Genomic DNA, 16,323 nt, shown 5'->3' with positions numbered 1-16,323 from the left:
GTAGGATTAAAGAGAGGGAGTTGAGTGGGCTGAACTGCAGGCATGATAAAGAGAGGGGGGGAAAAAAAATTTCAAAAAGATGACATTGGTCTAATGGCTTGATACCATGTAAAATGTTTAGAAAAGAATGGATGAAAAGCACATTTGTTTCTTTTTCTTTGAAAGAATGAATTTACGTACAAGTGTTTCTATATATATTACAATCAAATGAAGATATGTTATATACATTCAAATTTTAAATACAAAATTCAAATTCCAAAATTTATGCATGCGATTCTCTTATGCTTGATTTGTGGTAACTGATAGCAATTTCCATTTCAGTAGTCTCTGTTTTGATAGCTTCCTTTTCCGTAGGTTTCCATTTCCGTATCCTATGTTTCTGCAACTTCCATTTCCGTAACTTTCGTTGTTTCCGTTACTTGAGATGCGGCTTGTGATTCAGCAGTTACAAGTGCACCAATAAATTCCTACTCATGCACGTCAATGGGAACATCCAATGGGTCTATTGGTAACAAAGTACGTATCAAAATTCAAAATCGATGAGATGCTAGGACAAAGGGGGTTCTTGTCAACCAAAATCATGTAAGAATTTCCATTATGATCAGCTACGGTCAACTTCCAAATTTACATGAAGATAAATACAATTATTTTTCCTTTAATTCTGCTAGCAAGTTAAACATATATATATCATTGGCAGTCAAGTTTCCATTTTACATAGACATGGAACCAACACAAGCATTAAATTATATATCGGGAGACATTCGAGTATGTACATTATCAATGTCAATCATCTGCAAAGAATTGTCCTGAAAGATTATCCATAACAGCAAATTGCATATTCTCAGATGGTTTCCAATGACGCTTTCGTTGATTTATAAACCAGTTGTTGATCTGCTTCTGATCTAGGCCTGTTGATTCAGCAAGCGCAATCTTATCAGCTTCCTGAATGTTCAAGTAAAGCAAATCATCAGACTAGTCCATCAATCTAAAACGTTATGCAATTTTCCCAACTAAATACTTGATACAAAGAAGATTTCAGACCCTATATCCATGCTTAAAAAAGAACAAAATGGTGCCATATAAAGTATAGATCGAAGAGAGACCTCACCAAGATCTGCCATGTAGTGTCTGGTGTTTATGCAAGTTTTGAGATAAATGTCAGCTGCATGAAATTGCATGGTTTACATATATGGATTTTAAAGAGATGTTTTACCGTTGGATATGGCCATTTATAATGAACATTCCACCACTGAAGCAATGTTTGCCTTGCTTCTCTTGGTAGCTTTCCTTTCTTCTTCTTCTTTGAGAACTCCAGCTTCAAGCTACCAATGTGGCTGCCAAACCTACGTAGAAGCCTGTTTTTAAGATCTTGGTCTTCTACCCTCTGTTTACTGTCCTGAATCTCCACTTCGCCTCCACTAAAATCCTCTCCAGATGATACAGCAGCTTCATCTGGCCAGATGATTCCGAAAACATTAAAAAAAGAACAAAGATAATCCAGTACACATGCTTACAGTTGAAACCAAAAAAGAAGCAAGAAAATAATGAAACTCTTTTAAGAAATCCACACAAGGCAGTGTAAAGCATTGCGACTATCTCCTTACAAAAAAGAGAAGAAAACGGAGGTTGAAATTTTTTACTTTTCCCATGTCAATGCAAAACCATGTGAAAACCTTGTCTCCCCCAATTGGGAGGTGCATTTCTCGGATTTATGCCAGAAAAGATTACCTCAGATATGCTCAGACCAAATCCCCATCATGTTGGATTGTGGAGGTATACAAGGGAGTTGGAGACATTTTAAATTTGAGAATATGTAGCTAAACGTTGATGTCTTTGTGGATATGATTAGACAAAGATGGACGACTTCATATCAGATCCAGAGCACTGAGAGCCATTATCTTGGTAGGTAAGACAACGCTCGAGATAAATTGAAAGCTTTGAAGAGAGATTTGAAGACTTGGAACAAGCAGATCTTCAGTAATGTGAAATGCCAAAAGAGGACTTCGCTGCAGGAGTTACAAGGCTTAGAGGGTGCTGAAGAGGTTAGACTACGCTTGGAGAGTGAAGTCTTCGGAAAAGTCTAGTTTTCTTATATCTTGAGAGGGTGACTTTAATGGAGGAGATATCATGAAGGCAAAAGTTGAGGGCCTTATGGATAGGGGAGGGGGATAATGCATGAAGATCTTTCAACAAGTTGCCAATTCTGAAAGGAGGAGCATTGATACCTTGTTTAAATTCACATAGGAAAAGTTGGAAGGTACTAAAGTTAAAGTTGCAAGTCACTTTAATCTTGCAGACATTTTGTTATCAAGTCCCATGGTAATCACAAGTGCAAAGATATTTGTACGGGAATTTAATATACGTACACATCCAATATAAAATTTGAAGAAAACAAACTGAAAGAGAAGAGAAAAGACAATTAAAGTGATTCAGTCTTGGAAGCCAATGCCCACCGTGCACCAAAACCAAAAGACCTACGTCTTAGTCGACAGGATTATCTGTTACACTCACTAGAAATGTATTTGGTGAAATATTGGAGTACATATATATGCTAACACCTCAAAACTCAAGGTGAAAGGAAAAAGTACTCAGATTGGATAGTGCGGATTCAAAAAATGTAAAAGTGATCAGATTGGTGCATAAAGGATGCAATTGGTTGGTCTAGACCCAAATGTGGAAAAATCTCAAACAAAAGCCATCAAATTTTGACTCAAGACATGTTACCAGGTTGAAATGGTCATAAACAAGAAATCAGAATAGCGTCAAAATTCCACCAAAAATGAAAATGTTTGTGAAGATACGTAGAGGGACACCGTGGAAGTGCATGAGAGAGAGAGAGAGAGAGAGAGAGAGAGAGAGAACAACTCGACAAGAATCAGAACACATAAGAGATGGGAAGCACGTGGCAGAGGTAAGGGTCTAAACAATTTGAGTTCGAGTAGATAATGGGTGCTCGAACCAAACTCAACTGTTCTGCTTAAGAGCCCGAACTTATACTGAACACAGAATAGAGATTTCGGTATTCATCTAAGTCAGCTAGCTGCAATAGTTGTTTGAATTCAACTCAAAAATTGAATTATAATCTAGTCGAATGCTTGAGCTTGAATGAACTCAGCTAGTAGTTTACTTTGTGAACTTTAAAGTTTAACATGATGGTATAAACTACTACGTACTAAAATGTTACTAATTATCAACATTATGTTAGTAACATATTAAAAGAAGTTACATATGTTAATAATGCATATGGGCAATAACAGATAATAAGTTAGCATGTTAGAGATATATGTTAGCAATATAATGTTGCTAACATATTAACTACCATATATTGGATACACTAATTAGTGTGTCGATTAACTAATTAGTTAGCTTATTGATATACCTTTATACTACATATGACGTACCAGCATATATATCTATACATAGATTAATATTTTCAAACAAGCTTTGAGCCTAATTCAAGCTTGTTCACAAACATTTATCGTTCAACAATCAATCATAATTTTGCGCTTACAAATAGTTCGACGGAATAATATTTTCAACTGAAAAATATTAGATCCATATGAGAATTAAAAAATAAAAAGAAAAAAAAAACCTTAATATAACATGCACATAATATTACCTAAGAAGACTTTGTAAAATAGTTTTTTTAATACTTTAAAGCTTAGTTTTGATACAAAAATAGTTTCATCTCATCTCATCTTATCTCAGCATTACAACTTTTTCTAAATTTCCACACAAAATATAATAAGCAATTCAACTTTTTCAAATCCTAAAATAATAATAATATTAAAAATAATATTCTAATAATATTTTATTCAACTTTCATTTAAAACCACATCATCTCATCTCACCTTAGTATCTAAACTACACCTAAATCGTTTCGATATCGACTTTTCAAAATTACTTTGCCCTATTCAGAATAAACTAAACACACAAATATATACATATATATATATATATATACACATTACACAATCATTCAACTCTTTATCACAATATGAAGTGGAGTTGTCCATCAACTTTTGAATCACATTGAAATAATTCAAAATGAGATGAAAATAGAATAAGAGTACCATACATTGTATCACCAACGTGCAAAATTATTAGAATTAATTACAGAATCAATATCAGAGTTTCCAACCAGAAATTTTAATTTTCAACTTTTTCAAAATTAGTATCTAGACTTCAAAAACCTCCCAATTAGAAACATTTGTCAATTTCTTCCATCAATCTTTCAACAAGAGATTGACAAGATATAGATGTATAACTAATCTATGAGAACTGTTATAAATATAAAAAAAAAATTAAATAAAAGTAAATTTATAAATTAATGTAACTTAATATATTTCGATCTACTTTATAATAATAGTAATTTTATAATCTATAGTATTTTATAAAATTATATTAATTTATAAATTTACTTTTATATAATTTTTTTAATCTAATGTATTTCTACAAAAGCAAATACAATTTTTAAAAATTAAAACTGACCTGATAATTATGATTTGGTTGAGTGTGAATTGGACCTAAGAAGAGTTGTATCATTGCCCTACTAACTTATACCTAGAGAGACATTGAAGGGGGGAGGGCAGCTGGTAAAAGATAGACCCACATACATCCTTTCTGACAGATACTCCAGCAGACAAGGATTTGACAGCCTAAGAGAAGGGTACACTGCACACCCCACGCCTAGGTGGCAAACGAAAATAAAAAGGGATAAAGTGGGGCCACTCTCAGTGAATGGTTGCGTCGGTTGTCAGTCCCATTGAGTGAGCTTCAAGAAGATGGTATGAGATTAGATTGCTGGATATGGATATCTACTCTTAACGTTTGTATTACATTTTTACATTATTTTGTGAAAAACCAGCACCCCACACGCCCTCCACTCCTCGTCACACACCCTGCCTGTTTGTTTTTCTGTCTGAATCACTTCATCAATCAGTATGGTCAACCTCACCATCTCCCCAAGACCCCACTGCGTGTGGCGCAATGTGATGCAGACGACGAGTATTATATGTTCGATAGTATTACCCAATGAACCGAAATAAACTGTTTGATTCTGATAGCGCTATCACCGACTTTATGCAAGTCTACAGATGAAAAAAATGACCCTAGCTATGGAGAATTGGACCTCTCTTCACTGCATGCCCAGAGAAATCAGACCATCAAAGTACAGCTTTTAACGCAGCGAGAAGAGTTGACGAGGGTGCCAGACACAATGAAAGCGGACTACTAAAGTGGAAAAGTGCTTGATTTTTTTATAGGGTGAACTCAAAAAAGAGGAAAAGAAGCGTCAAAAGTGTCTACACCCAAAAAACGACAAGATGGAATGGGTGGGGGTGGTGGAGGCCTTGCACCTCCCCCAACTGAAACCTGAAATGCGGCACGTGCCATGCACATCATTAAGCGCGAAGACCCACGAGGTCCAACTACTAAATGTCCATGGGATTGACAGTCAAGCAGTGAGCAGGAGCAGTGTAGACAGAAGAAAGCTCAGTGCGTGGGGATGAGAAAACTCGGACAGACAGATACATACACTCTCTCTCTCTCTCTCTCTCTCTCTCTCTCTCTTACCCCCATAAAGCTGTACATCGCAGCGAAAACTACGGGCGTCCATGTGAGTTTACTTGGGAACTCCTTGGCCACCCGCTCGACCCGGGCTTTAATAGCAAAGCTTAATTTCATCGAACGTTTATTATCCATCCCCTCCCACATTTATTGACACCTCGCGATCACACACACTTACCAAATCACTTGAGCCTAGTTGTAGAAACTTTTTGAAGGAGAGCCACAGACACATCGGAGATCAGACCCAAAAATAGAGGAAGGAAGAAAAAGCATAAGCACTATTCTACAATATGCTAAAAGAAGAAAACCCCTACCTCTAGAATTTTGCCCAATTGCAAAAAGTAAAAAGGTACAGAACAAGGGCTCTACCGCACTTTAAAGAAGATTAACTCAATCATAGCAAAGGGCCGTCTAAACTGTGCCATGTTAATGGAACCCTTGGGGGACAAAATGCTAAAGGTTGTAGTATCCGCGGTGCCCTTGCATGCAGCAAAGACAAATACCTGGGATATGAACTACCTGACTAACAAAGACAACACTAATGCCAGCACAAAAAATAAACAAATGCAATATATAAAGATTGTTTTGCCAACCAAAAAAAGAGAGGGATACAGGAAATTAGTATATGAATTGTAGTTATTGGAACACTAGATTTGTCTCTGAAATGCAGCTCTTGCTTAAACCATGGATGGGCAAAGTAAAGGATAAGAGTTAACCAAATTCCAGTTATCGTCCAAGTAGTACGTATCATATGTGAGCATCATATTGCAAGTACATGACAAGTGCAAGATTTCCAAACCGCCATCGGGAAAAGGACGAGAGTTCCTTGTTATGTGTATCGAGACATTTCAATTCCTAGTACTACAAGGATGTTAAATAATTCAATGCAGATTATTCTACTTTCGTTTGTAACGGGTACTGTCCTATTTCACCCGCATATCAGGAGTGATAATAGCTAACAGAAGCTGACATGTCTTTACAATTATGCGGTTTAAAGATAACATTACTGAAGATGCAAGAGCATGCAGCAACATATCACAGAGACTCTGGGGACTTTACAATCATGCACGTCGGAAAACAAAGGAGATCCTAATATCGTATCAAACAAAGCTTCTCTTTCGTACCCAGAATGCCAACCATCTTACAATGACCTAAAAGCAGAGGTTGTAAATGCTAATGAAACTATTGCCCAGTACACAAATGAATTCATTAATGAAAAGAAGGCCAAAGAATGGGAACAACTTGCCAGTAAGCAACAATAAGAAAGATGCCCTCCAAATGCTAAAAGTTTGTAAAGAGAAGCAAACGTCTCTTATAGGTCATTAACAATCCAACCACGTGAATATATGCCTATAGAATGTCCAACGTCTGGACATCTGCAATGGTCGGATGTCTGAAAAAAATTTATCCCTTTTCTTGTATTTTTGGCAACTTAAGGAATCATACTTTTGCAAAAGAGGTATTTAGAAAACTCACGAAAACAAAGGTAGAGAAAGTCAAATATAATAATGATTATAAAGCATCAACAAAAAGTTGATTTGTACTTCCAAATAAAAGCAATGATGGCAGCCAAACAAAACTAACCAGATTACCGTTATTTACATATTTTTAGCAAAATATCATAAAATATCTTCAGCACTATCTATGGAACAAATAAGGCTGCATACAAGCCACCAAGGGTGGTGCTCATGTTCTTTGGATTATTACTCTCATATGGTTTGGCATGCGCTAGGTCTTGGGTCCAAATTCGAATATGGATTCATCCAAGACTTTTAAGATTACTCATCTAAGGATTCATTGAAGTTCCTAGTGGTGCTGTGATTTAGGTTATGGCTCAAACCTGATTTGATGGAGTGCATGTGGCTTCCAGCCATGTAGGGCCCTCCGATCCAGTTCCTAGCAAGTTACTAATATAGTCGTGCGCAGATTATAAGGAGACCTCCAGTTGTCCCCTCCTACCATTTTCACCAAGAAAAAAAAAATGCAGCTATACCCATGCCAATGGCAAGAGATCCATTCCTGTGCGAATGGAAATCGCAGCATCCTTTTTTGCCACACTTGAAATAAGAAATCTATGACAAGTAAATCACTCTCTTGCAAAAGACTATGTTTCAGATATTATATAACTAACCATATAGCAAGTCTGTGGCACTAAGAATCAACAAACTTTAAAATTAACTGCATGCAAGGAAACACAAAGCAGCATCAAATCATCAAGCCCAAAGGTAAGAATGTCCTTTTAAAAATCACGGCCAGGTATGCTCACATGATAATTGATATGTAAGATTCGTGTGCCAATCTTTTCTTGTTGATAATGAGAATGACTAACTGAATGAACTCCATTTAAGTTGGTTAAATTACTTTCAAACTACCCCAAAACAATTTCCAAGAAAGTATTTTAGATGTAACTTTAGCTGCCAAGCAGCATTTCAGCCGTTGGACAAATCCCAATGTTTATTTTCCAGGTCCAATCATCTGTAATGGTTTCCTCATGCTCTATCGGAACTCGAAACCATAATAAAGCAACCAGACCAGGCATCAATGCATGCCATTACTGTCAACTAAAAATTTTGGCAGGCTCATGTAATTTACAACAGATGTATTAAATGGATGCAATAAAATAAAAAGACACCAACATGTTGTGTCTTACAGTTTTTAATCATTTGTGCTAGAAAAGAGAGAGAACAGACAATGCTCCATCCAATCATATCAAAGAGAAGTACCCTTCCCAAAAGATCTAACAAATTAGATGCTGAAATAAAAGGAACATAGGTATACTTTTAAGTACTTTTTTCCTTCTAATCTGGTGTACTTTAAGTACTTAACTTACTTTATAAAGTAGATTAAGCAGCAAATTAATAAACAAAACGGAAGGCTCAATGATGGGTTTCATATAACATGAAGAAAGAGATAAAATCCCACCCCCATCTCACTCTTTCCTCCGCATCTATTCATGATAAAACAAAAGCTAGCCATTTTTTTCATTTCTTTCGGTTTGCTAATTGAAATGCCGGAAAAAGCTTGTAAGAAGTGGATTTAATTATTTAACTTATAACTTTTTTCACGTATGAGCCATTCTATGCCTTAATAAATAGACAACACGTTGAATAGTTAATTAAATAGGATGTAAAGCGTGTAATTAGGATTCAAGTTCTGGACTTATACTCTAACATCATGTTAAATTATAATTTGTTCCAAAAGTTTAAATTGTTGTGGACATGTGAATCTAATGATTTAATTTAAATTCTAACAAGGAGCATCCATGTAGATGATATAAATTTTTTAACTTTACACAAATTACGATTGTATCTCTTCTCATAATATAGACATTTAAATCTTTCCAATTTTTTGGCACTTTTTTCAGGTGAAAATGAGAACTCTTTCATGTTTAGTAACATAAATACAATTATTGAATTTCAACCCTTTACATTTGAACTCTATACTGCTCAATAATTGGTAACTAGAAATAAAACCACGTTAATGGATGACTCGTATTCAATCAACATGCATGAACTTCATAGAGATGTTACTTCAAAGATGACAACTAAGGGTATATAAGCGATCCTATAAGCTTTATTAATCTACTAACATAAACTTTCTCCATTGATATGTATAGAGCCATGTGTTGCAAGAATAATTAGAACTCATCTAATTAAGTTTATATGAATGATCCACAACATCAGCATGATTTGAGTCATTGACATTATTGGAGTATGGTAACATTATAGAAGCTTTCGAAATGGTTTTCTAATTAACCAATGCATTCTCTAAGCTGAAGAATCCAAAGAATGAAAAAGCATCTGTCTGCACACAGAGAGAGAGAGAGAGAGATCGAGATCACTAGAGAGGGAGAAACCCCATTTGAAGAGCTCGCGAGGAAGAACTGGCCTATTTGGGAGAAGCTTAAAACTGGATTCTCCAACAGTAATGATTATACGGAAAGAAACATGAAATGTCAGTGTTCTGTCATTTAAACTACTATTGGATATGTCTTAGTCATTACTAATCCCTGAAACGTCAAAATCAGAATCTCCAGTTCAAATGAAAACAATAAACTGAAAAGAGAAAAAAGGTTCTAACACTGTATAAAAGCATTCCCAGTAGGTCATAATCCCAAGATACGATTAGTGGGTATGGAAGCATTAGCTCATCTAATTAAGAAGTGGGTCTCTATTTCTCTAGGGTTTTTGTTTGTTTGGCTGATAATTTCCATATCCGATACTTTTGGTTACAATTCCACGAGGATTATCGATCTTCGTAAATTGGGTTCTTTTCGGAAACAAGAAAATTAAATGCAGAGACTAGTACTAGGAAAGAGAAGGTTTTTCGTTCATATGGGTTTCCTATGCTAACGTGAGCAGAAACCCACGGTATCGTGCGCATTAGTGAAGACAATGAAGGATATAGATAGTGATTGCTTCTGTTTCTTAAGACGGGGAACATAAATTGCAGTATTCTGTGCAGCAATAAAACCAATAAATCTTGGATACGATTCATTAAGAAATAACTTACTACTAAAAGTTTAAGCATCCTAATTCCGATTTCGGAGAAGCAGAGACAGAGAGAGACTGACCGGGAAGGCTTCCATTGGAGGCACCTATGCAGAGATTGGTGAGCTGCATTTCGATCTTGTTCAGAAATGTGGTTGCCTCATCTAAAGGCCTCGCAAGATCAGACTTGTACTTTACCAACATGTCACAGTAGGTTTCCTTCAGACATACAATGAAAGCGAAATAACTTAGGAAGCAATTCATGACGACAAAAGCTTATATATATGTAGAGAGAGAGAGAGAGAGAGGTGGGAGACCATGAACTCGTCGAGCTCGGGATCGGCTCCTAAACACGAAGAAACAGCGTGTCGACTAGAAAGCCCGTTTTCTCGCCAGATTTCATCTAACAAACTTACTATCTCCGGAGGCGCTCCTACCTTCAAAAAGAAGATCATTTCGATACATGCATCAAACCAATCTACAAAACACACTTGCAGACTCTCAAAATATGCAGTACAACAAAATTAGGGACTCAGATTTCTCTACCCTTAGAAATCCCAAGAAAGTTAAAGCTCGTAACACATGATTCGCCATGTAGATCATTTCGATACATGCATCAGACCAATCTACAAAACACACTTGCAGACTCTCAAAATATGCAGTACAACAAAATTAGGGACTCAGATTTCTCTACCCTTAGAAATCCCAAGAAAGTTAAAGCTCGTAACACATGATTCGCCATGTATTCAAAAAGAAAAAATATAACTCCTAATATTCCTCCTTTAAACTTAGAATTAACTGGGAGCAAATAGTAAAGGACCTGATGAACTTCATCAAAGCCAATATCAGCAGCGATAGTGTAACAGTACCCTCACCAGGTAGGTTGCAATTAAAAGCCACAAACAGGAAGCTTAAAATTCCACAACCACTTCCTCTTCCAGCTGTAGTAGTACATAGTACTTGACCCAGACAGACGCATAATAACTACATATAATTGAAATTTGAAAATTCCCAAATGAAAAACATGCTTTATAAGGTTAACAAAACCAAGTTTTTGAGTAGTTTGTGGCGACAAATACAAAGAAATGACAGAAAACCAGCGACCAGAACCAAAATATGTTGTGTGTAGATAGTTATATATCCGGCAGGACTAGGAGCTACACCTGCTGCTGGTTTTTGCACCAGGAAAGACGAGGAGGTCGTTATTATTCACCTTTTGGCAATCGATGTAAGCTTGAAGCAAGCGAGGGTAACTAGGATGGGAGGCGATTCTGGCTTTCATCATGCTGGACATGTCCTCCTCGCGTTGAATTTCGGGGGCGATGGAAGCGGCCTCCGATGCTACCGAGAAGGGCTCGTCGGATCCGAATATGGGAACACGATTGTCGCGGAGGGTACTCGCCGAAGAAAAGAAGCTCTGGTAGTAATCCGCCGCTGGAAGGATTAGATTTTCCGGGTACAAAAGCGTCTTGTAGTTGTCCGAGAACTCGGCCATTGAGGTCAGACCGTACATTTCATCCATCCCCAAGCACTCCTTCGCTATCCTTGTCCTTCTACTATCGTCTTCCGAGTAAAACGATGGAAGCAGACAATTCGATATGATGCAAAACAACAAGAACAAGGAGTACTTGGACACTTCTTTCTTAAAAATAACGAACAGTAAACAGCTCAAAATTATCTATCTTCATTATATATAGATATAAATATTGTATTGTTTTTGACAGAGAGTTTGGATTTGATGGAAGTAGAGTAGCAGAGAAACTGCAAGTGTTTTTGTTCTTGTGGGGTGTGCACTTTTCTCTCTCTTTTTTCTCCTTTTGGCGAGCAAACAAGCGGAAGATGTTTGAGAGGAAGAGGATGAAAGATTCAGGAGGTTGAGGGGTCCCTTCGTCTTACACTTTTTCTTTACCCTTTATATATTTATTTACTTTAAAGTAATTATAGCAGTAATTAATATTAGAGGGTTGATTAACAATCTATCATTAATGAGAACACAAAACCACGTGTGCGCAGTCAAATTGTCCGTACCCCTTCCCACAGGCAGCCTTTTCCTCAATGAGTAATATTATCTATGGTCATCAAATGTATCATTTTTGTACATATTTTAAAAAAAAAATTATTATTTTTTTCTATAAATTTCATATTTATTAATACTTTTATAATAACTATATAACGATTACATATTCACATCTCTAACTACCATTTTTCTTTTCTTAATCATGGTCACTACTAATTACAAACAACTCACCACTATTCTCTAAATAGCAATGTTTCACCCGCCCTTCACTCTCCCTTTCTAGTGAGAGCGTTACACTACCTTGATTCCCCACCCCACCACTGATCTTCTTCAAAAAAATGTCACCATGCAAATTGACACTCGTAAACAACATTAACGCATATTAAGCTTTGGTTTTTACTTAATTTCTCTTATAGATAAGATTCCATTAACACATAACCGTGAGGGGTTTGCACTACCTTAATTCGAAGTAAAGTTGCCAGAGATTTCTACACCTTCGCCCGTCACATTCTCGGGATAGGAAGTAAAGCTGGGAATGAGTTGAGTACTGGTAAGCTTTTCTCTACGCGTAGGCTTCACCTGCCAAGGTTATTTCTAGATTGTTGGCGAAGTCGTGATATATAGGCGGATTTCAAGGGTAGAGCGGGGCTTCATGTCGATGTTAAAGCAATAGAAGGCAAGTCTATAGGATGCATGATAATAAGATAGTTTATAAACAAAGAAATGAGATGAGGAAAAAGTTTATAAATAATAATAAGATTGTTTGAATTAAGTATTTATAAATTTTAGAAAAGAATAGATAAAAAGTTAAATAAAAAAAATTATAAATTTAAATATTATTAGAATATAATATTATTTTTAATTTGAAATTTGAAAAAATTAAATTATTTTTTATTTTTTATTCGATAGTTTAAAAAAATTATAATAATTAGTTTGAAAAAAGTTATAATTATTAGTGTGAAAATATTTATATTTAAATGATACTTACAAAGGAAATAAGGCCTATAAGATGAGATAGAAATTATTTTTAAACATCCCTTAAAGTTTTTTCTTCCGACAAAAATAAAAAAAGTGAGGAAAAAATCATGAGTACGGACAAGAAAGTAGAAAACACAAAAATTGGTATTGATTATAATTCATAGCATATATATATATATATGTACGTATGTGTGTATAGATTATATTCATCCTAGCTAGGAAATTTAGCCCCTTTTCGTTACTTGATTTTCAGTAAATTAAATGTTCCGATTATTACAAAATCCCAATGAAATTGAAATCTTAAACCAAATCGGCTATATAACTTACTTATAGGCCAACTTTCATTCTCTCAAGATACCTTAGATTCACAAAAGTGATGGAATCATGTGTGGGCGCTAAAAATGATCTTGAGGTTTAGAAATAGTATAAAAAGGTATAATTGACATGACTGTCGAATGGTTTAAAATCGATCTGTCCATTTAACGAAAGTTTTATGGATGTTCTGTTTATTTCTTACGTGACAATTGACATGACTAACAAAAATACACTTAAAATATTCATCCTTCACCTACGTTTTGTGACATTTTATGTTTTATTTTCAAGTAAAAAATTTAATCTAGATACAACAAAATTATGAAATCATATCACCCATAATTGGTTTATCAGAAGTTTTTGCCACACCCAATTAATAGAAAAATCCTCAAAAATTAATAGATATATCTTTTTGTAGGTCTTTTCAAAATGATTTAATTATTGTAAACGTCTTTGGATTAGTTGATAACACTTTAATTTCTCACTAAAAAAACCAAGAATCAAATCTTCCCTCGCATGTATGGAAAAAAATATTTAATTATTAGTTTATAATTTTATCAAATTAAGCACCAAAATGAAACTTTATGTGTTTCACATTAATGACCAAAATAGAGGTCTGAATTAATTGAAAAATGTAGCTCTAATATTAGTACGTAATTGAGCTTTTAAATAAATAAAACTACTTAGCAATCATTGGGATCAAATTGTGAAAAGTTGCCTCATTTTTTACTTATTTAATGAATAAGATATATAGATTACGCGTGCTACCTACAATCTACCCTTGCACACCAAATGCTAGGGGCGAGGGCAAACACCTTATTTGTTTGCCTCCCTACCCTGCCCTGACAGGGTGTGGGGCCCTACTACCCTCCCCTAGTATATACTACAACAAATCTAACCTTTTGTTATGAATATAATTTCATCCCAAAAGGTTACTTTTAGGAATAAAATTCTTCATTTGTCTTAGAAAGTCCCAAGAGTATGATTATAGTTTGAACAAAAGAAGTGTCGAACAGAAGGATTTGGGACAAAAAACTATCATCCCTAGACATGTTTACTGTTTGAATTGATGGTCAACTGTTCGAACTAACATAAATTTTTATTGGAACGTTTAATAGTAGTTCAAATGGACATTTTGGCATGAGAATTGCATATATTTTGGGTGTAAAGTATTGAACTTTGTTGGAATCGAAATATTGTAGTTCTCGTAAAAAAATGTTGTTTGAACTCACAAATTCTGTTTGAACTTACAACGTTTTGGTTTCGTTAAATATAAAAAAGATCATATTTAAACATTTTTACACTATCCTCATTGTGTAAAACCATTAACTCAATAAAAAAACTATATTAAAATATATAACATGTCACAAAACAAAACAAAAGTTAATGTCTAATAATTATTTTACTCCATGCTCAGAGTCCTAATAATCAACTCTATTTCCTTTAAATGAAAATCAACCCTATTTACATGTTGATCAATGAGAGGCATCATGCTCCCTCAATATTAGCGACAAGGCTTGCCCGTAACTCAAGAATTCCTTCATTGATCTTTGTGGGTAAAATATCAACAATGACAGCATGTATCTCTATGTGCATAATATCAGTAAATGCCTCATGAATTTTTATAAGCACAATATCAACAAACTCCTCTATTCGTCCAACTACTATTGTGGTGGTAGTATGTTTCTCTAAATGAACATCATTTATTTTACCATTTTACTCTATTTCCTTTAAATGAACATCAACCCTATTTACATGTTAATCAATGAGAGGCGTCATGCTCCCTCAATATTAACGACAAGGCTCGCCCGTAACTCAAGAATTCCTTCATTGATCTCTGTGGGCAAAATATCAGCAATGGTAGCATATATCTCTATGTGCATAATATCAGTACAATGCCTCAAGAATCTTTATAAGCACAATATCAACAAACTCCTCTATACGTCTAACTACTATGGTGGTGGTAGTATGTTTCCCTAAAAGTGGAATACTCATGCCCTCATTAGGCTCATGCCTACTACAGAGGAGGCATGCTCTTTTGCCCAATGTGACGATAATTATTGGGCTAATTTATGATTGTCGATGATTAAACGAAGTAACCTCCACTTCTACAGAGAGAAGTAGTCTAGAAATCGTTAGCACAAATGACAGACTACTTTCGGACAAGTACTTAGCCTCATCTTTGATCCGAGACAAGTAATTTAGGGACGGATCAATCAAATAGTATCTCGCCAACTGCAATATGAATCTAGCCGGATTGATACTGAAATTTGTATTTCCTCAAGTCTATGTTATATGTGACAATTAGCGCCAAAATCTGAAAGAATGGTGTGTAGTCAATATGCTTGATGGTCTAGTCACCATGATAAGGAGTTGTATTCTCAAACATCAACCGACATATCTGTTTATCGAAAAGCTCGTTCTCTGGGATAGTTTGCTCCATGAGCTCCTTAGTTCCATCCTTTTTTTTATTTTTTATTTGGGAACCGCTTCCAATGCAAGATATTCACCAATCTCATGAGGGATGTGAAGAATCTCAACTATTTTGTTAGATGAGAATGTAATACTCACCTTCCATATAATGAAGGTGAATGCCTCATTTGCAGCACCCATCTCACTGACTCTATGTTAGAACTAGAACTTGTACACTAGGTCAAGATAGGTAACCACGGATTGGTTGCAAATGGGACCCCATCCCCTATCAATCAATATAGACTCTAGGGCCATGCCCTCCCACATGACGTCGTTAAAATCACTAAACTTAACGACCCTCTCGATAAGTATCGGCCTGGGAGGTCATTTAGTGTAGTCAACGATGTTCACTCTAATGGCCTAGCACGTTTCAATCCAGAAGTAGACATGATATATAAAATTTGTGGATTAAAAAATATGATAGTTAAGATCAATAAATATTGGAAGCATTATGATACACTGGTATTTTAAGTAGTTTTTTTTTTT

At 35.3% G+C, this 16,323-nt stretch overlaps 1 protein-coding gene across 5 annotated transcripts; it reads right to left on the bottom strand.

Moving 5' to 3' along the window:
* Window positions 1-567: 567 nt before the first annotated feature.
* On the bottom strand, window positions 568-11,937 carry LOC122312711 (homeobox protein knotted-1-like 6). Of its 5 annotated transcripts, none has more exons than XM_043127379.1 (6): window positions 11,272-11,937; window positions 10,376-10,495; window positions 10,142-10,277; window positions 1,214-1,452; window positions 1,109-1,128; window positions 568-942 (listed from the first exon to the last, which is right to left on the bottom strand). In XM_043127379.1, exons 1-6 carry the CDS (start codon window positions 11,578-11,580, stop codon window positions 903-905), a joined length of 864 nt encoding a protein of 287 aa, XP_042983313.1. In that variant the 5' UTR covers window positions 11,581-11,937; the 3' UTR covers window positions 568-902. The 5 variants fall into 5 exon arrangements, with proteins under 5 accessions (XP_042983313.1, XP_042983310.1, XP_042983314.1 ...); XM_043127380.1 differs by having other exon boundaries at window positions 722-942; window positions 1,104-1,128; XM_043127376.1 differs by lacking the exon at window positions 1,109-1,128.
* Window positions 11,938-16,323: the final 4,386 nt, after the last annotated feature.

This window comes from Carya illinoinensis, chromosome 6 (genome assembly GCF_018687715.1).
Source record: "Carya illinoinensis cultivar Pawnee chromosome 6, C.illinoinensisPawnee_v1, whole genome shotgun sequence".
Lineage (NCBI taxonomy): Eukaryota > Viridiplantae > Streptophyta > Magnoliopsida > Fagales > Juglandaceae > Carya > Carya illinoinensis.
Note: the sequence above shows the minus strand (reverse complement) of the source record. Positions and strands in the feature narration are given on the sequence as shown.